Source organism: Typopeltis vanoorti, chromosome 5 (genome assembly GCF_054136105.1).
Source record: "Typopeltis vanoorti isolate ZY-2024b chromosome 5, IOZ_Tvanoo_1.0, whole genome shotgun sequence".
Lineage (NCBI taxonomy): Eukaryota > Metazoa > Arthropoda > Arachnida > Uropygi > Thelyphonidae > Typopeltis > Typopeltis vanoorti.
In genome coordinates, this window is record NC_143553.1 from 148,887,462 (window position 1) to 148,914,965 (window position 27,504).

General features: G+C 35.9%; 1 protein-coding gene across 1 annotated transcript in view; it reads left to right on the forward strand.

The window, feature by feature from the left end:
- Positions 1–27,504, forward strand: part of Oseg4 (intraflagellar transport protein Oseg4) — a 377,419-nt gene that overhangs the window by 189,235 nt on the left and 160,680 nt on the right. Inside the window, exons 19-20 of the mRNA XM_090392828.1 lie at positions 2,337–2,405; positions 10,918–11,046. Of these exons, the coding sequence (XP_090248954.1) occupies positions 2,337–2,405; positions 10,918–11,046 (198 nt within the window). The remainder of the gene's footprint in view (positions 1–2,336; positions 2,406–10,917; positions 11,047–27,504) is intronic.

Sequence of the window (27,504 nt, forward strand, 5' to 3'; positions counted from 1 at the left end):
TTCTCTGTATTCTTATAGAGGACATGCTTGAATTACCGTTTTTGCCGACGTATAAGACGCACCAGCCTATAAGATGCATCCCCTTTTTTGTACACATTTTTTAGGAAAAAACTTTATCACTGAATAGTATAATGAATTTACAGTATTTGAAATATAAAGTAATAAGTAGGTCTACAAATACTTAATCTAACTAGGAAAGAGTATCCACCTTTTAATCTTCTTTACCAAAACCTAGAAATTCATCTCCAGAGCTAAATGAGGAGATGTTCTTTAGCATACGCAATCACATGTAGCTTGTATGCAATATTGTAGCAATGTCGACGTTTTTTAGCCATAATTTGCCAAGAAATTTAGAGAAAATTTAACGGCAGATCTGTGATTTAACAGCTGTGATCATCAATGACAGTGTATGTGCATCCACTGAACTCTACGTAACTGGAATGCTCTCATACATGCCGCAGGGAAGCAAGAAAGAAATTGCATAACTCGGAACAGAGAAAATTTCCAGAAATGAAAGTAATAAAAAAACCGAGTATCGGCTTATAAGATGCACCCTGTTTTTCAGACCTAGTTTCAAAGAAAAAAGTGCGTCTTATATGCCGTCAAATACGGTACTTGTCAGGAAATTGCGATATGTGTTCTTTTCCTAGACTGCATCTTTTGTTTAGCTTATGAATTTTAGCTAAACAAGTTGCCACAAGGTGCTTTGACCTTTTTAGGTAAAATTCATAAGCTCTGCATTAATTCAACCTTAGCATTTTCAGGTCTGGCTCCCACTGACGAGACCTCAATAAAGATCGAAACCGGTATGGGTAGTGATCATTGCCTTTAATGCATAGCATCATACATCTCCGCAAGGGGATATGCTTTGCATTAGGGGAAAAATACTAAGGAAAGTGATCGGAGATTAATCCACCTTTGCCACGAGTTGCCTCAGATTTGCACTAGGTGCAGGTGCAAACTTGACTTGCTTGTCTGTTTGCTTACTTGGGAAATAGGATTAAAAACCAAGTTTATATAAAATTACTTGGTATCTTGAATACATAATATACCCAAGTTAAAAAACTTTCTACATGATCATTTTCTGTTTCAAATCCTCTGCATACTCTTGTGTCCTGAACTAGCATGAAGATATCACTAGTAACAATAACTTAGTCAATGAGGTGCTCTTTTCTTGCTTCTTGTATCTTCTCTCCATGTGAATTTGTGCACATCTTTATGTTGGAACATGGAATTAATAATGACTAGTCCATTTCCAGCAACAGAAATCCAGCAAGTACTTACCATTATTATTAACACTGCTCTTTACTTCAAATTTTTCCAAAACATTTCTGTATTTCTGGTAATCAAAACCTGTAAGAGAAAATGAGAAAAACAGGTATAAGATATATTTATATGACTTGATTTTTACAGATTATTGCAATGATTCTTTAATTAAAATAATTTTTTAAAAATTATTTTGTGTGGTCTTACTTTATTAATTTAAAATTCATTCTGTTACGAAAGCTTCTGTGGTATGACATGCTGTGGTTTAATACTGACATTAGAATTTTATTAAAATCTATTCATTTATGTACTGATATGGTATAGTGCATGGTAGATAACGTGTATTAACTTCTTAGAATTATTTATAATCAGTTAACTGTGGATGAATCATATAATAATTACAATTAAATTGAAGTGAACTGTACCCCTGAAATTCATCAACTTAGCTGCTACTGTGCTGATTAAGTGAGCTGTTATCAGGAGATATTGGATTATTAATTATGCATGCATGTGATTTATTTTTAGAAGGAAGTAATCCCAGTGATACAGCTTTAAGAAAATGCTGAGTTTGAGAAATGATCATAGGCTACATTGACCTTTATATAACTACCAGTTTAAGAGATTTTTCAGTTAGTTCTTTCCAGCATCCCTTGAAATTAGCAGGAGGAGGAGATCAACGTTGGCATGAGCAAGCCTTTATGGAAATGTTCATATAATTTGAATTCATGGTGATTGTAGACTGATTTGAACTTTATAAACACTACAATCTCTAGATGCTGAAAAATCAGTATGCTCCTCTCTTATTTTTATCCTCTTACTCACTCACAGCATTGATGCTCTGTAGCTTATGGACCCTCTCATGTATGTGCAGTTCAGATGGGAAGCAGGGGGATTTGAAGAGAAGTATTTTTTGCAAATCTACATAGAACCATCACAGTTTTGAGTTTCATAGAACAATAATAAGGCAGAAAGAATTGCATGTTCATTATTCATATATACTTAAAATAATAATAATAATAATGTGTTATTATTATTTGACCTAGAATATGTATATCTTGATCTCTTTTCAGGATAATAATGAGATGTTTGCTGTAATGGAGAAAACAAGAATGTATATATTTAGAAACTTGGATCCTGAGGTAAAAATAATAATAATTTTTTATGTAGTATTGAAAATGTAATTGTTTTACCTCCTTTTTATGCATAACATCAAACGTCTGTTTTATCCATTTAATAGATAAAAAAAAAATATTTGAAATATTCATCTTAGGCCATTATTTTCTTTTCTTGATCACCATCACTGTAATACATTATTTCCTATGATTTTAAAATTTCTCTGCCATGTACCCCTCCACGTGGGGCACCTGTTCGTGGTGGAGGGGACCTCCCAGTGATGGCCCTTTTCATTCTTCTTTGTTTTCTTTGCTTTTCTTCCCATATTCTTTGCTCCCCTTAGTCTTTTTCACTATCCTTTTTCCAGACCACCATCACTGGGATCCAATGCCCTGCCCGCCATGTTTGCCGTGCGGTGCGACCCGTGGACATCCGAAAAGGGAGTTCCTGGTAGTCTTGCACTACTTTGGCCCCTGCTTCGGCAAGACGGGTGGTCCTGGATAGCCCAGCCAGGATCAATCGGCTAGTGGGCTTGCTTGCAAGGGTCAACGGTGTTGCAGTAAGTCTCTCACCCCTTGGTCCGGGATCAGGATCCTAGACCTTCTGAAGTGCCGGTATAGCATCCAGGGTAGCCCTGGCATTCCACTCCTGAGCGCAGTCTTTGCTTGCCAGGTAGTGGACGTCCATGTGTGGGGAGCTCGGGCGTTGAATTAAAAATTCCTTAAATATGAATTCTTCATCCTCAAATGTTTCAGGAACCCTAACAAAGTCCGAACAAGTACTGATAATATAGACGCAGCATATGGAAACAGAAGTAAGAAACAAAAGATATCAGATACTAACATAAATGTACCAACCTTTTTAATTATTCATGCAGCAGGTGAAAAACCAATTGGGAAAATGTCACCCTTCTTAATCCAAAAAGGTTTAGAAGGACTGGCAGGACCTCCCAAAACTATCAAGAAATTGCATTCTGGTAATATCCTCATGGAAACAATGTGCAAACAACATTCCGAGAAACTACTGAGAGCAACGACAATGGGTGGAATACAAATTGCAGTAACACCTCACAGAACACTCAACTCCAGTAGAGGAGTGATATCAGAATGGGATCTCCTTGATGTTCCTGATGAGGAGATATGTTCAGAGCTTATAAATCAAGGAGTGACAGGTGTGAGGCACATCCTGATACATAGGGATGATGGTCGCCTGGTCTCAACCAAGAACATCAGCCTTACTTTTGATACACCTAGGACTCCAACAGCTGTAAAAGCAGAGTATCTCAGCTGTCCTGTTAGAATGTACATCCCTAACCCGCTGAGATGCTTTAAATGTCAAAGATATGGACATGCCCAAACTGCCTGTCGTGGTTCTATTACCTGTGCCCGATGTGGTAGTAAAGAACATGATAATAAATCTTGCTGTGAAAAAAAAGCTAAATGTGTCAACTGTCAGGGAGATCATCCAGCATACTCTCGTGCATATCAGAAATGGAAAGATGAAAAAGAGATACAAAAAATTAAAACAGAATAAAACATAACATGTCAGGATGCAAAAAGAAAGCTGGCCACCATTACACCTGTCCTACGATCCTCTTATGCTGAAAAAGTAACAATTAAAAAAGTGCCAACAGCAACTCACATGTATGTCTATTCCACCATCTGATAATTTCACCATACCTGAACTTTACAATCGCAAATGCTTCTCTGTTGAGTGCATTAATCACAAGACCTATGGCCTTACTCCAGAGATAACTTCAAAAATGGTCCCATTCGATGAAAACTCACCTGTCAAAAAAAATTATGGAGACTTCACCCAAAGATAAACTACCAGACACTCACACAGTAAAAATGGATACCTTGATACCCACTGAAAGCAAATTAAACATACCAACTGACTCTAACACATTTGATGTTTTACATAACACTCTACCAGAGGAAGAGATGGACACTGGCCGTCCATACTTCCCTAAAACAATGGATAAATATAAATCTGACAAAGGTAACCCCTCAACCTCTCGAAAACCAGAACAAGTCAATAAAATGAAAACAAAAAATTTTTACAATGGAACTGTCGTGGGATCCACCAGAATATTGACGATATCAAGATGTTGTTGCAGAAACACAAACCTTTCTGTTTCTGTCTACAGGAAACTTACTTAAAACCCAATGAGGATGTAAGGATAGAACTGGAGATGGTCCTGCTCATGGAGGAGTAGCTATCCTAGTGGGCAGTCATATTCCTTTCCATCAGGTCCAAATTAATACTTCTCTGGAAGCAGTAGCAATTTGCTTCTCTGTGGGATTTCTTATTACAGTATGTTCAATTTATTTACCACCAAATGCTGATTTAAATGAAATTGATCTTGATAACCTTATCTTGCAACTGCCTGAACCCATACTTTTGATGGGTGACTTCAACGGTCACAATACTCTATGGGGTAGTGCCAACACTAATAGACGAGGTTGAATCATTGAAAAAATTCTTGATAATAATAACCTTTCCCTTCTAAATAATAAACTCAATACTTTCTTCCATATGCCTATCCGTTTATATTCTGCAATTGATCTTACAATCTGTTCCCCTTCCATTCTTCCACTGCTCATGTGGGACGTTGAAGAGAACATATATGAAAGTGATCACTTTCCTGTCCTTTGTACAATGTCTTCACAGGAACCATGTTCACCCACACGGATACCTATATGGAAAATGGACCAGGCTGACTGGAACACTTTCTCTCATCTTGCAAAATTTAATGCTGATGCCATCAGTCAAACACCTATCAATGAAGCTGTAAAATATATAACAGAATGCATTGTCCAGGCAGCAATAACCTCCATCCCAAAAACATCATCTCGATTCCCAGTCTATCCAAAGCCTTGGCTGAACCCAGAATGTCAGGCAGCCAAAAAAGATCAAAACAGAGCATGGGGCATATTTCGTAGATACCCCACCACATAAAATTTAATAACTTTCAAGCGTGCTCCAGCCAAAGCACATTATCTAAGACATCGGAGTCAAAACTAATCATGGATCCAATTTACCACATCAATTAATCAAATGACCAGTCCAAAAATTGTATAGGATAAAATCCGGAAAATGAAAGGCAGATATAGTACACATTGTTTGTCCACCTTAGACTATAATGCAGGTGTTCTTGCTGATCCGAAAGCTATTGCGGATACTTTGGGAGAAACTTTTGCTAAAATCTCAGCAACAGCTTCATATTCTCTGGAATTTTTAATACTGAAAGAGCAACAAGAGAAACAAAGGCTTAATTTTTCTACCAACATTTTTCAGCCATTTGTCAAGGAGGAACTAAAAAGAGCTCTCCTACAATCTCACTCTAGTGCAGTAGGACCTGATGACATCCATTATGAAATGATAAAACATCTACCATCATCTTCTATGGATATTTTCTTCTCTTATTATGCAATAGAATACTTGCAGAGGAAGAGTTTCTAAATTCTTGGCATAAGTCAATTGTCATTGCTATCCCAAAACCAGGAAAAGATCCAACACAAGCAAATAATTATCGACTCATTGCTCTGACCAGCTGTCTTTGTTAGATACTAGAGAAAATGGTTAATGCCAGACCTCTCTGATATTTAGAAAGCAACAGTCTTCTCTCCAATACACAATGTGGTTTCCGTAGACATCGATCAACTTTAGACTATTTAGTTCGGTTAGAAACTTGTATAAGAGATGCATTTCTGAAGTGAGAACATCTTGTCTCAGTTTTTTTGACATGGAAAAAGCTTATGACACAGCCTGGAAATATGGCATATTAAAAGACCTCTGTAACCTAGGTCTCAAAAGACACCTCCCTATATTTATTAAAAACTTTCTGTCCACGCAAACTTTCCAAGTCAGAGTGGGAAGTACGCTATTTCGACCATATCATCAAGAACAAGGTGTTCCCCAAGGCTTTGTCTTAAGTGTAACCCTTTTTGCTATTAAAATTAACTCAATTATTGAACAGCTTCCTCCCACTGTAGACAATGCTCTATATGTTGATGACTTCACAATTTACTGTCACTCATGTAACATGAGGATAATTGAAAGGCAACTTCAGTAAGCAATTGATCATGTCTCTCTGTGGGCTCTTAATAATGGATTTAGGTTTTCAACAGAAAAAATTGTCTGTATACACTTCTGTCGAAAACACACTCATCACCCAGATTCTGAACTAAGAATGGGACATACTATTATTCCAGTAGCTACAGAAACCAAGTTCTTGGGACTCATCTTTGACATTTTTTCTAGCACACATTTCTAGCACACATTCATCAACTAAGAGAAAAGTCCAAAAGAACTTTGAACCTCCTTCGCATTATGGGTCCCAAGTCTATGGTTTGGCAAGACAGAGTAGCCTACGATGGTTGGATTCCATCCATAATCGGGGTATACGGATAGCTACTGGCGTCTTTTGCACCTCACCCACTCAAAGTCTCTATGTTGAAGCAAATGAACCGGCTCTATCACTTCGACGGAAACAGTTGTCTCTTAATTATGCCCTAAAAATAAAAATCTCTCCCAGATCACCCTACATGGAATAGTATCTTCTCTCTGCATTGGGAAGCTCAATATCACACACATCAAACTGCTATACATCCTTTTGGTATGCGTATTAAAGAAACTGTGCAAGCTGTTAGTATAAATGTTGACAACATTAGCTACATAAACATAACAGCATTCCTCCATGGCAGGTTTACACACCATCCAGCAACCTCTCACTTTGTGAACTACAGAAATCTTATACCTTATCATCCATTTACCTGCAATTGTTAATGCACACAGAGCAGCACATGCTGATTTCTTACCCATCTATACTGATGGTTCAAGAACTAACACCTCTGTTGGCTGTGCTGCTGTATTTCCTAACATTATTATCTCAAATCAGATCCCACCAGACTGCAGTAATTATACAGCAGAGTTACAGGCCATTCAGCTTGCACCTGTGCATATAAAAAAAACTGCTACCAAAAGTGTATAATTTATACAGACTCATTGAGCTCTTTACAGGCTATCTCCTCTCCTATGTATAATCCACATCCAGTACTTTATGAGGTGCTACACCTGCTTCACAAAATGAAAATCCTTAATTTCGATGTTCGGTTCTGCTGGATTTCCAGCCACATCGGAATCAAAGGAAATGAGGCTGCATATGCAGCTGCTAAATCAGCTCATACCTTCTCCACATACTGTTTGACAGTTCCATATACAGACTACAGACAACTTATAAGATCAAAGCTAATTGCTCAGTGGGAGTTAATATGGCAAGAAGCATCAACAAAAAAATTATATAACATTAAACCTGAAATTAAACACTGGCATTCTAGTCAACGTACAAAGAGAAGGGAGGAGGTTGTCCTTGCTTGGCTCCGCATAGGTCACAGTCGCCTTACACATTCTCATTTACTGAGAGCTGATGACCCTCCCATATGTGAAAAATGCAACACACATCTCACTATTCATCATATTCTGGTAGATTGTCAAAAATTTACACGAGAGAGGAATGAAATTTTCACTTATATAACCAAGCCATATACACTCAGGGAAATTGCATGATGTTTTTCATTTTTTAGAAAGAATTCATTTGTACAAACACATTTGACCATAAATTTGTTTATATGTAAATACCTTTTTGCTTAACTTAACTTTTATACATACATATTATTCATTAGGTTAAATCTGGCCAATTAAGTATTACCATAGGCCTTGATCTTGTATATTTGTATCACCCTGCTGTAATTTTGTTAATATGTAAATACCATAATGTTAAACTTAAATTTTATGCATCAATGCTGTATAATAATTCCTTTCTGACTCTCTAAATATTAGTATAATAATGTTTGTTGTAATCTTACTAGATGTAGACACTGCTTTCCTTGACTTGTTTTGTAAATACATATGTTAACCTATGGTTATCTATTTATGTATTGCTGAAATTAGATCTTGTACAGACATATTGTTTACAATTTTCTGTAAATGCTAATGTTGTAACCTTTAGTATGGCACAAGATGACCTTTGTAGTTTTTGTGCCAAATAAACTATAAACCAACCAACCAGTCTGCCGTGTATGTTTGTGTGTGCATGCATGCATGCCATTGGGGAAATGTTCATCCTGTTATGTTGAAAATGGTGAAAGATGAAACAATATAAATTTTGTCTGGCATAAAGAAACTAGAAGCCTATGGATAAATTAACATTTCACATGACTAAATCATATTGCATTATTGTTATTCATCAACTGTTATTATTATTATTAGTAGTAGTAGTAGTAGATGACACCTGCAAGGAGTCCAAAGACTCATCGAGGGAGGGCACCTACTCTACAACTCTCCATCTCTACTACTTAATCCACCAACTGCACCAAACCACCACTACCATCATCCTGAACTATGCTAATACCATCTACTGACCACCACCATCACCATTAGTATCTTTTTTCTGTAAATGGTGTGTGTTCTCAAGGCTTATTTGTCTGTATGTGGGATGAAAAACCCAAGTTTCCGGAGAAAAAATCCTACTATCTCCATATGAGATTGGCTACTTCAATTGAAAAAAAAACGGTATCAAGATTCCTCTCATCATACGAAAATCATCACTACTTCTAGCAGTTTTCCATCCTCTTTAAAAAATATTCGCATTTGAATGGTACTACAGTTAGAGAAAGCAAGTAATAATTGAAATGCAGGAATTTCTTGATATACAGGTTTTCAATTTTTATATTATTGTGATAATTCAAATATTTAAAGAATATGTAGGTAGGCATGCCAAGAATGTTGACCATGATTTATGTTTATGCCTTTGCATTCGATTTTTGTACTTATTTCAGTATTGCCATTAGGCGCAAATTTTCAGTGCATTATGTATAATGTATATAATCTCAGAAAGCATTGAGTTTAACATTATGAGCAGAAGATATGGTCTTGAATTTCTTGCTTCCTGAAATCAGAAACCCAGTCACTACACATACTGTTTCGTCTGCAGCAAAATTCCTCCCTCACAGAATAACTTTCACACTCTAATTCAGAGACATAGTAGCAGAACTGTGAAAGTTCACACAAAGTGCCAAAAACAGCTCTGATTAATAGTTACACTTTATTCCATGCTACTACATGGGCATGTTTAATTAAAAAAAAAAGCATATCTTTTTAACATAAATGTCATACGAAATTTTTCACATTTCAACACAATGAAGATACCCAAGAGAACGAATTTAATGTTGCAAACAGTGGGCAGTAAGATGCTGTTCACTGCCATCCTGGTTGACTTAGTAGATAACATACCTGCATTCCAATCAACAGGCTGTTGGTTTGAATCCTATCATAAGCACATAGATGCTTCATAAATATCTTCAGGTGGTAGTGGATAAATTTCTTCTGCTGGTGTAAAATCCATCCTGCTTATTGGAGACTTGAAATGACTTGAGAAAGTTCTATGTTTGGTCTATAGATCATTTCTAGATTATCTAACCCATAGTACTAATATACTCTAGGCTAGCAATAGCAGCAGTCTGATCACATCATAAATTACCAAGCTACAGAGAACTAGTGATGAGTATTTGGACATCCATGTTAGAAGCATCTCTCTAAGACAAGTGATATCTCCATTCCTCCTGTTCCAAGGCTTTCACCTTCCCGGTTATAACCTCAGATGAGAAGTGGGAGCAGTATAGCTCAATCCCTTCTTTGAGAACATCCTACAACATACTGGTAGCAGCCTCCTCTTATTTACAAGATTTTAAAGAAAATGATCAGAATATCACTCAGTGATATCTCTATTACAAGTAAGTTGAATCATGATTTGGAGACAGAATTTGCTAGGCAGCATCCCCTTTCCTGATTAGTAGAAACCAACCTGCATTTTACATTTAATCCAAGTGGAAAGGGAGAAAGTATCTTTATGCCCAAGTGTAGCCATTATCTAAGAAGAACAGAAGTGTGTTAGAAGGATACTGGATTAACTATCTACCCTAAATGAGATACAGGGATAGTTTGTCCTCTTTTGAAGTGCTGTTCCACTCTACCATTACTATGCCTACCTGATTTATATGCTTCCTCCTGTTCAAAGATTTCATTCCTGACACATAACTTTTTTGTCCATCTTCTTATGATGAAATCAAGTCTTTTGCATGTCTTACAAGATCCGATTGATTTACTTTTGTTTATCAAATGTACACCATCGTATCTGTTGTCTAGGATAGTATTCATTCTGAAGAAGAAAGAAAGATACATTTGCACCATCCTATCCTATTACTATCCAGTTGCACTTGCTCCTGTTCTCCTGTGTCTTCTACATAAGGTCTAAGCTGTATTGTTGGATGTATCTTCAGCATACATCCAACATGATTTTAGGTAGAGATGCATCATCTCTCTGGTTCATGGCCCTCTGCCTAGAGAATCTTTTGAGAATCTTCATTATTTTTGAATCCTGATATTTTAAATTCAACCTCTGTTTATATATATATATATATATATATATAATTTTATTGTGGCCAACCTGTGCAATGTCTTTCTTTGTTGTTTTAGGAACCAGTGATGTGCAGTGGTTACATGTGTTCCTTTGAGGACTTACAGGTCATATCAGTTCTGTTGGATGATCTGATGCAAAATTCTGAGAATTCTGATGAAACTTCAATTATTTTAAATGAAGTTAAGGTAAATTTTATTTGTAATCATGTTACATGTAACTGTGTTATAACTAACAATGTTAATCATAACCTATTTTAATTTTATCGTTATTACAATACCAAACAAAACATCAAAATTATGAAAAGGATGTTTCTTAACTCACTTATATTTTGTTGGATTTCAAACCAGAATCTTCAGAGAAAAACAACATATTACATAGTGTGATGTTCTTTCTTGACTACTTGTATAATAACTATAACACTTTTTTTGAATGTTAGTCAAGTGAGTTTTAATTTATCGTCCTACATGTTTCACCGATTTTTGCTATCGGCATCTTCAGGGAATACAATTGGTAAGCTATATGAAGGTAACAGACTAAGTTTTAACTGACAGTTCTAATTCATACAAAATTAGTATTGTGCAAGACAATGCACATGTCTCAGGAACATGATTTATTTGTTACGAGACATAATGTAATTGGCATGAAAGTTCATTTCTTTGATGTTTAGTGATCTAATTAAAGCTTTCCAAATTTCCGGTAGGATTAGACCTTGATTCTTATTTAGGTTTCCTGTTGAACAGGCAACCGTAGCAGCCTCCTTGAAGGTTCTGGAATGGTAGTTCTCTTCTATATAGGGCATATGACTCTATCCCACTCAACGAGATGGTCGGTAGAGGCAAAGTGGCAAGAAAGGCCTGAAATATCTTGTCTGTTGTATCTGACATATCCTATGTGATCCTTCTGTCTCGTTTCGAAGCTTCTAGAGGTCTGACCAACGTAACTAACACCACAGGAGCAAGGTATATTATATACTCCAGAGTACTTATAGAATGGATGAGGGTCTTTCGGTGATCTTAAAAATTTCCGAATAGTATTGACCGGCTTGAATGCTACTCTAATATTGTGTGGTTTTAGAAGGATAGCCAATTTTTTGGAAATGCTGCTGACAAATGGAATAGTTATAGTACTGATGTATTGGGTGTCATTACGTCTTTGTGGTATATCCGAAAGAGAATCTTGTTGCAGAGTCTTTTTGGATAACCATTTAAGGATAGCTCTCTGGATATTGTAGTTAATTCTTTTTGTAAGTCATCTTGGTCTGTTGTGTAATGTATAACTCTTTTCTTAAGCATATGGATAATGCTAAGTTTCTAGGATATATGATGTGACGAGTTCAAATGGAGGTAACGTCCAGTATTCGTAGGTTTTCTATACACAGACAGGTCGATGCTGTTATTGGTTTGTTTCTTTATTAGGATGTCTAGGAATGGAAGTTTTTCATCTTTTTCAATTTCTAATGTGAATTTGATGGTATGGTGGAAACTATTGATTTGGTTGAGATAATCCATTAGTTCTCCTTTCGTATGATTCTAAATGATAAAGATGTAATCAACATATCTGTACCAAGTTTTCGGTTTTGGGGTAATTTGAGATAAGATTTTATCCTCTAGGTCTTCCATGAATAAGTCAGCACAAGAAGGAGAGAGGGGGGGCTACCCATGGCTAATCCGGTAAGTTGTTTGTAGACTGTTTTTTGCCAAATGAAATAGTTCAAAATGAAACAATGATTGAACAAAGTAGTGATATTTCTTGGGAACAAGTTGTCTAAGATGTTGATGACTTCCACAACTGGAATGTTTGTAAACAGAGATGTGACGTCGAGGCTTGCTACTATATCATCTTCAGAGATAGGGATGTTTTTTAATTTTTCAATAAAATGTTGTGAGTTTTTAATATAAGTATCTGAGTTGTGAATGTGTTGTTGTAAAATCTTGGCTAGATATTTAGACAGTTGGTAAGTAGGAGAATAGATTCCATCAACTATTGGGCGTTCGTGTATAGAGGCACTAATGATACACTTGCCTTCACTGTATACAGAAACCCACACACACAGGCAGATACATTCACAAACTCTCACACCACCACCCCTCTCAACAATATGGCATTATTAAAACTCTTACCAAGAGAGCCCACAATCTTTGTTCCAGTGGAACCGCCCTCCCTACTAAGCTTAACTACATACACAACACTTTCCTCTCCGATGGCTACAGCGATCACAGTATCAAAGAAAAATCAGTTCCTCTCCCATTCCCGGTCCTTCTCGTCAACAAGAATTTAAAAATGCCATCGCCATACCCTACATCTGTGGCACATCCGAAAAAATAGCCAAGATTCTAAAAAAGTACAACCTACACACAGCATATAAGCCCCACCACAAACTTGCTACCCTTATCCATTCCATGAAAGATCAGCTCCCTCCTCTCTCTGCCTGGAGTTTACAAAGTACCCTGTTCCTGTAAGCTGGCGTACTTTGGACAGACAGGCAGATCAGCATCCATCCGCCTAGAGGAACACAAGTCTTACATCTGTAAACACAACTATGGTCATTCAGGCTTGGCTGACCATGTCTTGGACACCACCCACAGAGTATCATGGAAGAAAACCACCATACTCCATCACAGCAAATTCAAGAAAGAGAGACTATTCTTGGAAGCAGCAGCAGCTCTTAGAAATCAACCAAATCTTAATAAATACGGTTGCATTAAGCTTCCGAAAATTTGGGAAACACTCATCACCAGAGCTCCTACTTTATATTCCAGCCCACCTACAACCGCCCTTAGAGGGCGCTCCACCTAGATAGGACTTTAGTGTCACCCACGTGGTTGGGCTTAGTATTGTATGATATTTGTGTTATGTTACATTAGTTATTTTTGTAATCCCCGTAGATGTCCTAGTGACTAGGACGAAATATAGGAAGTATTAAATTCTTTTTAATCCTTTCTGAGTGTTGTAAAAAATCCATTAAACCTCCAACATTAAACTATTGGACATAATGGTATACCTTCTTTATTTATTTTAGGAATACCATACAATCTTGGAGTCAATGGGTACATGGATTTTAGCTTTCTTATTAAGTCTATAGGTCAGTTAGTCATTCCACGTAATAGTTCATTGGTGTTGTTATGGTTTTTTTGCATAGGATCTGTACTGAGAACGTCATAGACAGACGTGTCTGATAATAGATTTTTAATTTTTTCTTCATAATCTTTTGTATTTAAGATAACAGTATTGTTGTGAGTTTTTAATATAAGTATCTGAGTTGTGAATGTGTTGTTGTAAAATCTTGGCTAGATATTTAGACAGTTGGTAAGTAGGAGAATAGATTCCATCAACTATTGGACGTAATGGTATACCTTCTTTATTTATTTTAGGAACACCATACAATCTTGGAGTCAATGGGTACATGGATTTTAGCTTTCTTATTAAGTCTATAGGTCAGTTAGTCATTCCACGTAATAGTTCATTAGTGTCGTTATGGTTTTTTTGTGTAGGATCTGTACTGAGAACGTCATAGACAGACATGTCTGATAATAGATTTTTAATTTTTTCTTCATAATCTTTTGTATTTAAGATAACAGTATTGTTGCCTTTGTCAGCTTTAAGTATGATGATGCCTTTATTATTCTTTAATTTGAGTAGTGTTCTTCTTTCCATTTGGTTAGAGTTGGTGTTAGGAGATCTTGATGGAGTGGAAAGGATTATGCTGCTTTTTAATCATAAGTCATGAGCTATTGGGTGTGGTAGCAATGAGATGGCTTTTTCTAAGTTGCAGATGAACTCTATTTTAAGGCAAAATTGAATCCTTTTTTGAGAATTGAGATCTCAGGTTTTGGTAAAATGTGTTTAGATAGGTTTATTATCACTTGGTTATCTGGTAGAGATGGTTTAGAGTTAATGTAATTATCATACAGCAAGTTGAATTTATCAATTTGCATCTTTTTGCTGTAACTAAAGGTGTTATAGTTATTAACAACATATTACAGTTTACACATAACAATGAATAAGCGAAACAAAATATATAAAGTCCTAATTTGCCACCCTCTAATGTTGAATAAAAGGAGTATTACAGTTGAGTAGGAATTGATCTTAAAATGACAGTCTCCCAAATTTTTGGCAGATCAATACAATGATACTTGTTAAGGTTAGGAGAATGCTTCACAGCCATTGCTGACTCTAAAAAATAGTCTTTCTGACCTGTAATGACTACTATATAGTACGACTTTCTTCCATCTAATCCTGTGTGAAAGGATGTCCAAAATGTAGTCTGCCAGTCTAGACTTGCTATAATAATGGTAACAAATGTTAACAGATCTACCTGTTTGTCCATAGTAGGCTAAGTCACAGGGAACTCTGTACACTCCAGGATATGCTAGAGAATGGTGTTTGTCCTTAGGAGACCAGATCAAGGTCGCTAATCTGATATGCAGTATGAAAGTTATATTTCATTAGTATTGGGTTATCTTTTCAGATGTACCTCAGATATAAGAAAGAGGAATGTTTGAGAAGAATATTTGAGAATGTGTGTTTGAGAACAGGAAAATATGTAGTATTTTATCTGTTTTGTAGGAGCTGTAACCATTGGCCAGAAAATTATGGCTTATGTAGTTGAGTTCTGTGAAAAGAGTTGCATCATTAGAACAAATAGTCCTAAATCTGTGTCTAAATGTTTTTTTTGTTAGATTTAACTCTGGATTTAACTGCTGTAACAGTAGCAACATTCAAAATAATTGCTTGAGCAATTTTATTTTTTAGTTCCTAAAACATATTTATTTCTCTACTTCATCTCATCTATGAGTATATTCCTTTCAGTGATAAGTCATCAATAAATTATTATTATTATTATTGTACAGGCATCTCCATGCAGTCCAAAGACTCATTGTAGGACACCCAAACTATACACACAATCTATCACACCTCACCTTCAACCCATTAACAGATAAAGCACTCACAACTAACTGTGGCAATCCATTCCACTCATTCACAACTCTCCATTCACAACAAAAAATCTAGTCCTCACACCCCTACTAACCACACCTTTATTCAACTTCCAGGGATGACCCCTTGTTCTGGTCCCTCCAGCTAGGTGCTGAAACATTTCCCCTGCATCAATCCTATAAAACCCTTTAAGCAACTTAAATGTTTACCAACTTCTGCAATCCACACATCCTCAATCTATCCTCATACAGAGCATTCAACAGGCCATTCACCATTTTGGTCGCTCGCCTCTGAATCATCTCCACCGCTTCCTCAACCCCAAGAAACCCAGGAGACTAGACTTGAGTAATCCAGATGTGGATGTATCAAGGCCTTATAAAGAAATAAAAACTTCCTTATCTCTACTTGTTAATGTGTTCTTTAATAGCCAAGTAATCTTATGGGGTACCTTAGTAATATGTCCTCTAAACTATCTGTCTCCCACCACCCCTAAAACTAGCTTCATCTATTTCCTTGAGCACAGTTGCATCAGTTTGGTATACAGCTTGTAATCTGTTTATCCCAAAATGCATAACTTTACATTTCTCCACATTAAATAGACATCCATTATCTTTTGCCCATACTGACAACCTATTTAAATCATCCTGCAAACTCTCCACATCGCCTTGATTAACTATTAGTCTACCTAATTTTGCATCATCAGTAAACAACTGAATATTTCATTTCAGGTTATTTCCTATATGATTTATGTACAAATTAAATAGTAGTGGTCCCAGCACCGAACCTTGCAGCACACACACACACACACACACACACCACTAGTACCTGTTTTTGCCTTGATTTTTGCTCCTCCACATACCACTTTTGCATATCTGTCCAGAAGCCACCCTCTTATCCATTTAACCAGTGTCATAGCTAACCCCATTTGTTCTAATTTGCATAACAGAATTCCATGTGATATTCTATCAGATGCCTTTCCAAAGTACAGCAGAATCATCCTGTAGCTATCTAACTCTGCTGTTACTCCTGTTACTCTATTATAAAAAGACAGTAAATTATTAAAGCATGACTGATCCTTCACAAAGCCATGTTGTCACTCATACAGTATAATTTTTTTTTTTATCCACCCAATGTTGAATTCTCTTTTTGACCAACTTTACGATTACTTTTACCACCACACTTGAGATACTGATTGGTCTATAATTTGCTACTGCAATCATAGAACTTCCCTTATGCAAGGGAATTATTTTTCCCTCTTTCCATTCCCTTGGAACTCTACCAGAGCTGAGACTTAATTTAAAGAGCCTAGTCAGAGGCATTGCCAGTTCTCTTGTACATTCTTGTAAAACCCGGTCTGATATCTCATCTAATCCTGCAGCTGTATTTACATTGAGATTCTGCAATATCCTAAGAACCTGCAATTCATCCACCTCTGTTCCTGCCTTAGTGTCTGTAACATATGTTATTGCAGTAACCTCACAAGGATGATATACCCTTGCAAAGTGATCACTCAGTATCTCAACTATTCTATCTGCTTCTTTCACTTCGTGACCATCATCACTCATTAAGGTTAATCTTCCATAATCATTCTTCCTCTTACTTGCCACATAACAAAAGAACTCTTTGGGATTTACTTTTGCCAACTCAACTAGATTCTTCTCATAATCTGATTTTGCCTTCTTTGCCATGCTGGTCACCTTTCTTGCCTGAGCCTTGTACTGCTCATGAGTTTACTGGTTACCTTTCCCATTATATACCCTCCACAGATTTTCTTCTTTTGCAGCTCCTGCTTAATGATATTACTCATTCTTCTAACTTCTACCTTATTAACCCTAATCAACTTAGGTCTACATTTTAATATTGCTTCTTCTAGATGACCCTTAGCTACATCCCATGCCTTACCTTGCAGTATTTTATGATATGGCACAGATTTAAGCTTCTTCCTATGCTTGTCATAATCACCTGCCTTGTAGTTCCACATATAACCCTTCTTGACAGAATATTCCTCATATTGTACAATCTCCCAAGTTAAGACCGCATGGTCACTTTCACAAATCGAAGACATTGTGGTCACCTTAGTTATGGATAGCTCTTCTGATCCTTTGACTAGGTCCAATTCTCTTGCATCTCTAGTCCTCTCCATCACATGCTGCCTCAAGTAATTATCTCTTAGTAGGTATATTAAATCCATTTCCTTCCTGCTATGTGATCTTTCTTCCTTCCAGTCTGTATCTCCATAGTTGAAGCCCCCATAAGAATCACTTGACCTGTTCTCATTGTATTAATTTGCCAGTGCATGTCTTTCAGATGATCTGTGTAACTCCCTGTCTTATAGTAACAACCAACTGTATATTTTGTCTTACTGGCCTTAATCTCAAATGAACAGCCACCCTCCTGCCTATCTCCTATTTTTTTTTTGGTTGCAATTCGTCCACTATCATCAGCGGTACCCCTCCTCCATCCTATCTTCTCTATCTTCCCTGAAAATACTAAACCCTTCACATTCTGTCCCTGTAACTACATCTGCTGTGAGCCAAGTCTAACTAATGCCTATAACTTTTGGCAAGGTTGCACTAACCAATGCCAAAAACTTCTCCCTCTTGTTCCTGATACTTCGTATTAGGATATAGAAGCTGCAGCATCCCTTTAGACCCCCCCCCACCCACCTTTAGTTCATGAATTAACTACCCTATTCAATATTTTTCGCTTTAGAAACTAGATTCTGCACTTGGTCATTCTCACACTCATGCACCTCATGGCTTCACACAAACTCACCTGCTTCTGTCCTAATTACTTAAGTTTTCATGAATTTGCACTTCAACATGCTCAGTGAACAAAGCTAAACAACTAAAATTAAACAACTGCAAAAATTTTCATAAAATTTTTATTCATTAAAATAAGAACCTTCACAATCTAAAACTCTTTCCCAATGATATACAAGTGTGTAAATTCTGCTTTTATAAAACGTTTCGTGTTTAGAAGTAATAAACTTAGCAACCTCTGCTTCAATCTCTGTTTTATTGCAGAACTGTCTATTTCACCTGTGATTGCCTAGCACAAAAAAAAAGTGATAATTGCTTGGAGAAATGCCTGGAGAATATGAGGGAGTATATCCCTTCCTAAAGCACAAATCTTCCCACGGGTATGTTTTGCAGTATGAGGTTTTGCATAATCCTGTAAGAATAGCATTTTCTTCTGATTAACTAGTCCTGGCTGTTTCTAAAGTAATGCATCCTGCACATGCTTGAGTTGCATTGAGTAGATCTCAGTCATAATTGTTTGGCCTGTAGCAAGAAACTCGTAGTGGATAATACTGGCTCAAGTCCACCATTATTGTTATCTGATAATGCATGTTGGACCCATTTGCTTAGCTTCCATGATTTTCCCAGTTGATGCAAGTGAAAACGAATCATTTTGCTACTTACTGTTAAACATTTGTGAAAGTTCTTAACATGTTTAATTTTTTCTAAAAATTAAACATGTTAAACATGTTTTCTAAAACTACTTTTAGAAAAAAAAAAAGATAATTTAATTTAGAAACTCATCTTTTCTTTATAGATTATGAAAAAGCATTTGACAAAGTAAAAAGATATATACTGTTTCATATATTACAAATAATAATTCTACCTAATATTTTACTACATGCAATATTGAATATATACAAAGATAATGAAATCTGAACACCTTAAACATTCCAGGTATAGAAATTTCCTGGAATAACAAAATAAATACACTATAATTTGAAGATGATCAGGTAATAACATCAGATAAGGAAGACAGTTTACAAAGAGCAATATGTAATTTAAACATTATAGTAGAACAGTTTGGAATGAACATATCCATAGATAAAACTAAAACAATGACATTTTGTGGACAAACTCCAGTTAGAAGTAAAATAGTTATTAATAATAAAATAACAGAACAGATAAATGTTTTCAGTTATCTTGGATGTGAAATATCATATGAAGGAGAAAAAGACATAAAATTAAAAACTTCAAAATTTTTATAGATTATAGGCCTGATAAATAGAACTCAATCCAAATATTGCACAAAAAGAAACATGCTTGAAAACATACGATACTTTAGCAGTGCTTACATAAACAAAGAATAAAAACAAGTGAAATGAGATTCATGAGAACTGCAAAATACACATTAGTAGATAGACCAAAAAAGAACGAAGATATTAAAACTTTTTAAAGGAATTAAAAATAAAATCAATAGAAGAAAAAAAAAACAATACAAACAAGACTTACAAACGAAATTGGATAGAACATGTAAACCAAATGGCCAACACACAATATCCTAAACAAATAATAAGTTATAAACCAAGGGTATCAAACTCAAATGCAGCAAAGGGCCAGTCAATTAGATGTATATCAGACGTGGGCCGTATTCAATATTATTCTGTGAACCAAAACATAAACTAAAAAAGGAAGACTCTAACAAAGGCCCTTTTGTTGTCGGGCCTTTATGACTTATGTAAACAGTTACACCACCATTTAAATTTATAACAATTTTTATTTTAAAATTTTAAAAATATAACAAGTTTAGAAAATATAAGTTCAATTACATTTTATTCAAAGAATTGTAGTAATAAGTTTTACTTTTGTAAGCTCCCTGCAGGATGTTAGAAACATTGATTTTTAGAAAAGAAATCATTAAGGTCACGGCCGGATATGAAGCCTTCAGTGGCCATATCCGGCCTGTGGGCTGCCAATTTGCGACCCCTGATATAAACCAATTGGAAAGAGAAGGCCGGATAGACCTTCTCTTTCTAATTGGTTCTTTCAAAAAGACCTCAAAAGAGGATTCTAGATGGCTAATGAGACCGGAACAGACCAATATGGTCTATATCCGTAATTAGCATTATGATGATGATGATGAAGTATCAGGAACAAGAGGGAGGAGTTTTGGCATTGGTTAATGCTACCTTGCCAAATGTAGGCATTAGTGAGACTTGGCTAACAGCATATGATGTAGTTATAAGGATAGAATGTGATGGAGTTAGAATTTTCAGGGAGCATAGAGTAGACAGGATAGGGAATAGGGTACTGCTGATGATAGCAAATGAATTGCAGCCAATGAGTAGAAATCAGTTGGAAAGATGGCAGTACTTTTGAGTCAATCTGGTGTGAGATTGAGGCCAATAGAACAAAATATAAAATTGGTTGCTTCTATAGGCCAAGGGATGACAGGGGTGATGGAAGACATGCATCAACAGATTAGTACAATGAGTGCAAGTCAAGTAATTATTATAGGAGGCTTCAACTTTGGAGATATAGTTTGGAAGGAGGAAAGATCACATGGCAGGATGAAAATGGAATTTATACACTTACTGAGAAATAATTACTTGAATTCAAGCAGAATGTGACAGAGAGGACTCAGGGTATGAAAGTGTTGGATCTTGCTATAGGGTCAGAAGACCTGTCCTTAACTAAAATGGCTAGATTACCTACAATTGGCAAAAGAGATCATGTAATCTTGACTTGGGAGTTAGCAAAACATGAAGAAAACATAAAGGAATATGTGAAACATTACTTCATTTTCCTAACTTAAATAGATCCAATGGTCTGTCTACATCTATCCCCTTTGTGGGAGATAGTACTTTTTAAATCTGCCAATCTTTCCTAACTTTATTTTGTCTTTGTATATATATATATATATTTAATAAGTTAGGAAATGCTACTCAGGTGTAACTTTTAGAATTGTCTGTGATTGCTTAATTGCCATTCTGTGATCTTGTACTGACAATGCCATAATACTTAGGTAAAAATTCTATGTTAATAAAGTTTCTTACTTAAGTTTTACTCTGTTTTTATAATTCTTATTATGCCAACTTGCAGTATTTCATTATTGACACAAGTAGCAAAGCAAACGTTTTGCAGCATAATATTAACAATGAGGAAATTGGAAGAAGAGAATCTGCTGAGATTTACCATTGAACCTGTCAAGAGACAGGTCCAGTGATGATTAACAATGAAGATATTATGATATTAGGGGTGCTTAAGGGGTGAAAGCTATGTAACTGAGAGGAGACCTCCACATACATTATAAAGGAATGCGGGAAACCGATCAGAGCTTCTGACCTAGTGTCCAATCCTCACCTTCTCATGGTACACCCTGTTAGGTATCTACCTGGATACTCAATGAAAGAGGATGGGCTGGCAATTTGGGATTTAGCCAACCAAATTGTATTCTTATTAGCTTAAACCAAAATAAAAAAATGATCGGCAACATGACAGAATTTCTTGCCAGCTGGGGCATCGCCTGGTTAAACAAGGCCCCTGTTGTTTTCGTCATGGAACCAGGGCAAACAGTGAAAAGTCAGCTACTGGAACAAATCCTAAAACCCACCCCAACTCAACATCACCAGGGTTCAAAATCGGTGCTATCAACAGAAGAAGCCTGAATGGCAAAGAAATGAAGCTAGCTAGGAATTGGATAAGTACCAGATCAACTTAATAGGTATGATTGAAACAAAAAAGGCAAAAACTAGTGAGATCTTTCTGAGCAATAAATACAAAATGTTATATTCAGGCAATGACAATGAAGGAAATGAAGGGGTAATCATAGTATTCAACACTAAATAGGAGGCTAATCTTCTTGAATAGCAGGCAGTTTCAAGTAGAGTGATGTGGGCAAATATAAGAATAGGGAACTGGATAATAAGGCTTATTTGTGTCTATGGTCCCACAGAAGATTCTTCTCAGGTAGAAGTGGAGGAATATTTTGAGGTTTTAGAGAAAGCTACTGATATGATTAAAAAGGAAAAGTTGGTCCTTGTTGGGTAGGAATAACAGTAGAGTAGGAGATAATTGTAAGACATAAAAATATTTTGGGAAAATTTGGAGAAAAGAGCAAAGCTAATAATAATGCCAAATACCTGTTAAATTTATGCTCAGGACATGGAAAATGTTCCAACACAAAAATGTGCACAAATTCACTGGAGAGAAGAGGCAGGGAAGAATAAGAAAAGTCTCATTGTCTATGTTATTGTTGATAGTGATGTTTTCTCCCTGGTGCAGAACACCAGTGTGTGTACAGAGGATTTGAAATTTGAAGTGATCACTATTTAGTCTTGAGCAGGATAAAATTGAATTTCATTTTGAAAAGAAGAACATATAAGAAAGTTTTAAAGCGAATAAAAGTTGAGCAGCTCTCAGATGTGAACTGTAGACTAAATTACACAAAGATTATTGAAGAAAAAATGAGAGAGTGTGAGAACAGGAATCAAACATTGGAGATTCAGTGGCAAGCCTTGAAGAAAGCCTTGATTGATTCAGCTAGAGAGGCATGTGTGAAGTTGTCTGCAAGGATAGAAAAATTAGAACTCCATGGTGGACACAGGAAGTTAAAGAGGCAGTGAAGGAAAAGAAGAAAGCATATCAAAAGTTCCTGGCAAATAAGTCAGCTTGTGCTCTTAGAGAATACAGATTCAAATGCAAGAATGCTAAACACTGTGTAAAACTAGCTAAAGAAAAGTCGTGAGAGGACTTTGGTAAGAACATAGAAAATAAATATCAAGAAGGTGGCAAGATATTCTGGAAGTTGTTAAAGGAGCTCAGAAATGGAGGAAAGAGTGTTGTAAAAGGAATTAGAGATGATAAAGGTGACATGAAAACTGGAGAAAAAGATATCCTTGAAGTATGGAGTAATTACTTAAAAAAATTGCTAAATGAAACAAGCAGTGATGACAGCACAGTGGTAAAAAATACTGGCCAGGCATACATATCCATACTTGAAGTAGAAAAAAAGCTATCAAAAGCCTGAAATGTGGAAAGGCAGCAGGAGTAGATGATATTCGTCCAGAAATGCTCAAGTATGGAGGTATAAAATTATTGCAGTGGCTGCACTGCATAGTTCAGATGGTCTGGACAGAGGGACGAATTCCAGATGATTGGAGTAGAGCTCTCATAGAACCCATATATAAAAAGGGAAATAAAACTGAATGTGAGAAGTACAGAGGTATTTCATTACTGAGCGTTCCTGGTAAGATATATGCAAGTGTACTTGAGAAACGGTTGAGAAGGATTGTGAAAGAGAAGCTTGGTGAAGAACAAGCTGGATTCAGGCCAAATAGAGGCTGTAAAGATCAGATTTTCACCTTACGACAGATAGTTGAGAAATCATGGGAATATAACAAAGATCTGTATTTAAGTTTTGTATCTCTGGAAAAGGCATATGACAAAGTACCAAGAGAGAAGCTATTCGAAATGCTACAGTTATATGGTGTCAGTGGTGCATTATATCAAGCAATATTTAGTCTTTATTTGAGTTGTAAGACAGCAGTTAGAATTGAAGGAAATGCAGGAACCAAAGAACATAGTTTAATGTTAAATCTGGTGTGGGACAAGGATGTACATTATCCCCTCTGTTATTCATTATCTATATGGATCACATTATGAAGGAAAGTAGTATTAAACCTGATATAAATTGGAGAAGTTAATCTCAGGTCTTTGCTTTATGCAGATGATGTTATACTTCTAAATAAATCTGCTACAAATCTGCAAGATTCCCTGACTAAAGTGAAATAACTGTTGTAATAGATATAGTATGAAGGTCAGCATTAAAAAGACAAAGACAATGAAAATAGGCAGAAACATTGAAAATATCAATTACATTGTGAATGGAGAACCTATAGAACAAGTAAAACATTTCAGCTACTTAGGCATGATTTTTAGTGAAGATGGTAAATTAAATATGGAAATAGACAACAGAATCAACAAAGCTGGTATGGTAGGAACTTAACTGAATAAATCTATATGGAATTAGAGAGAAATTAGGCCAAAACACTGAATTAGCTGTATACAAGACAGTATTCAAGCCAATTTTGACTTATGGATCTGAGAGCTGGGTCAGAAGTAAAACACTTGACCAAAGACTAGAGACCACAGATATGAGAGATCTGAGAAAGATTAGGGGCATGAACAGATGGCGTCAATAGCAATATCATATTAAAAATGAGGATATTAGGAAAGAAGTTGACATTGTCAGCATCGAGGAATGCATTAGCAGAGCTAATCTCAGGTGGTATTGTCACTTAAACAGAATAGGAGAGGAAAGATTAGCAAAGCAAGTGTTCTCTGCCAGGTTGGCAGCAAAACGACCCAGAGGAAGACCAAGATATAGGTGGATTGATACAGTAAAAAGTGCCTTAGAAGATAGAAATATAAGATCTGATAATGTTGAAGTCTTGACAGGTAACAGACTGATTTGGAGGAAAATTGTAGATAGGAAGTTAGTAATGGTGTAATTTTTCAAGTAGTACTATCATAACCTGCACACCCCTTGAGGGGATATATCAGGAATTTGATGATGATATCAGGAAATAACTTGACATTGTTAGCATTTAAAAATGTGTTATCAGAGCTAATCTCATGTTTTATGGTCACTTAAACAGAATGGAAGAGGAAAGGGTTACGAAAACAAGTGTTCTTTGTCAAGATAGCAAGTAAAAGACCCAGAGGAAGACAAAGATAGGTTGATTGATACAGTAAGATGTGCCTTGATCTGACTTGGATTAAAATTGTTGATAGGAAGTTAGTAATAATGTAACTTTTTCATAATATCCTGCCTATTGAAGGTATATGTCAGGAATTTGATGATGAAAATTATTTGAAACCTTGATCATTTAATGAAAAACAAGGACCTTGCTATTTTCAGTAACGAAAAGAGAAAATTGCAAAAAAAAAAAAAAATCAACTGATGACACATACTCGTCAATAATAATATCTAGCATAATATTCTAGCATATAAATATATAGAAATTTTTTACAGTTAACAGTAAATAAAATTCTGTATTTCTAATGTGTGATTTTAGATGTGCAAGATGTTTGGATAATAAATAAGTTGATGAGTTTATGCCATCTACAATCAGACAAAGAGGTATATGAGTTGGTCTTGTGTACTTTCGGCAATCCATATAAACTTGGAGTTAACTGATGCATGGATTTCAGTTTCCTCTTAAGATCTGTGGGCCATGTGTTCATGCTACGCAGAAGGTCGTTGGTTTTTATATGGTAGGATCAGAATCTAATTGACAGTAAGTAGATGTGTTGAAGAGTAAAATTGAGATTTTTGATACATAATTATTCGTGTTTAAGATGACAGTAGAATTTCCTTTATCAGCCTTAAGTATTATGATCTCTTTGTTCTTCTTTAAATTAGCCAGTGCTCTTTTTTCTAAGGGAGAATGTTCTTTTTTGGAGGACACGAAGATGAGAGAAGAATCACAGTCTTTAACCTAATATCATTCGCTGTAGGTTCAGGTAAAAAGTGAAGGGCCTTCTTGATGTTACACATAATGTATTTTTTAGGTATGTACTCTGGAGTGACTGCAAAATTGAAACCTTTTTTTAGGATGCTAACTTCTACAGGTGTTAAATTGTGATCTGAAAGGTTGAAAACAACCGTATTATCAGGAAGAGTAGTTCTTGAATTAAAACTCTTCTCATATAGGGCATTAAATTTGTTGATATGTCTGTTCTTGCTATTTAGGAATGTTCTATTGTAAGTATCATTTATCATATTGTCCAGACGGGACCATAGGTGAGCATCTATGCTGCTAGAAATAATGTAGTGTAAATCAAGGCATAATGAATCAAGCTTAGGGCAAACCTTATGTATTGTATCCTCTCATGTAATAATGCTAAACACATTTTCCAATAGATCTGTTTGGCTCTTCTAGAATGGAAGTATTCTTTGAAAAATAAAAACTTCGGAATATTGTTGTTTCTACATTTTTTCAGAAACGTAAGTTAATTCAGAAGTTTTGCTTTCTTGCATTTAAGCTGTTCTAGTTTATGTACATTTTGTTTGAATTCCCCATCAAGTCTGTTCATGATCAATGTTATTTTCGACCACTAAATACTTAAATAAGATAACTGAAATTGGGTTTTTATTGGTCGGAATTTGATACAACTAGTTACCGACTAGTTTCACCACGTTAACTGGTCGGCTTCCTCTAGGTTAGATGAATATATATATATACATATATCAGCTTAAAAAAAAAGAGCTTAGATTACCAGTCAATACATAACTGAAAAATGAAAAAATACCAAATTCACAGGAACTGTCATACAATACAAATACATGGAGTGTGGATGCTAGGACTTGGTCAGTCATTGTTAAGCAGGTGCATCCTATAGTTGGCTGCAAAATTAAACTGATGTGTGGAGAGATCTTATGAGTGATTTCCAGATATCACAAAGGATCATCCCTTGGTTTCTGTTCAGGGTGCCTTGTGATCAGATTATATTGTGGCTTCTTTTATGTTGCGGGAGCTGTAGTCATCTTCTATGTATGGCATAGTACTTTTATCCCATTCAATGTTGGAAAAATGGAATGCTAAACCACATCTGCCCTCTCTGTTGTTGTTGACGTCTCCAGTGTGCTCTTTTTGTCTTATTTCTAGACTTCTTGAAGTTTGTCTGATGTAATTCAGGCCACAAGAACAAGGAATGTTGTAAACCCCAGGGTGTTTATTGGAAGCATTCCAGTCTTTAGGTGAGTGTAACATATTCTGCACTGTCCTAATCGGTTTGAAGGCTACCTGAATGTCATGAGACCTTAGGAGGTTGGCAATATTTTTTGAAAGTATGCAACAAAAGGAATGGAAATTGAAGTCCTGTAACGAGTGTCCTGGATTTGCTGTGGAGAGGGGTTGGAGAGTAGTATTCTTTTTGTTATAAAGACTACAATTCTTCTAT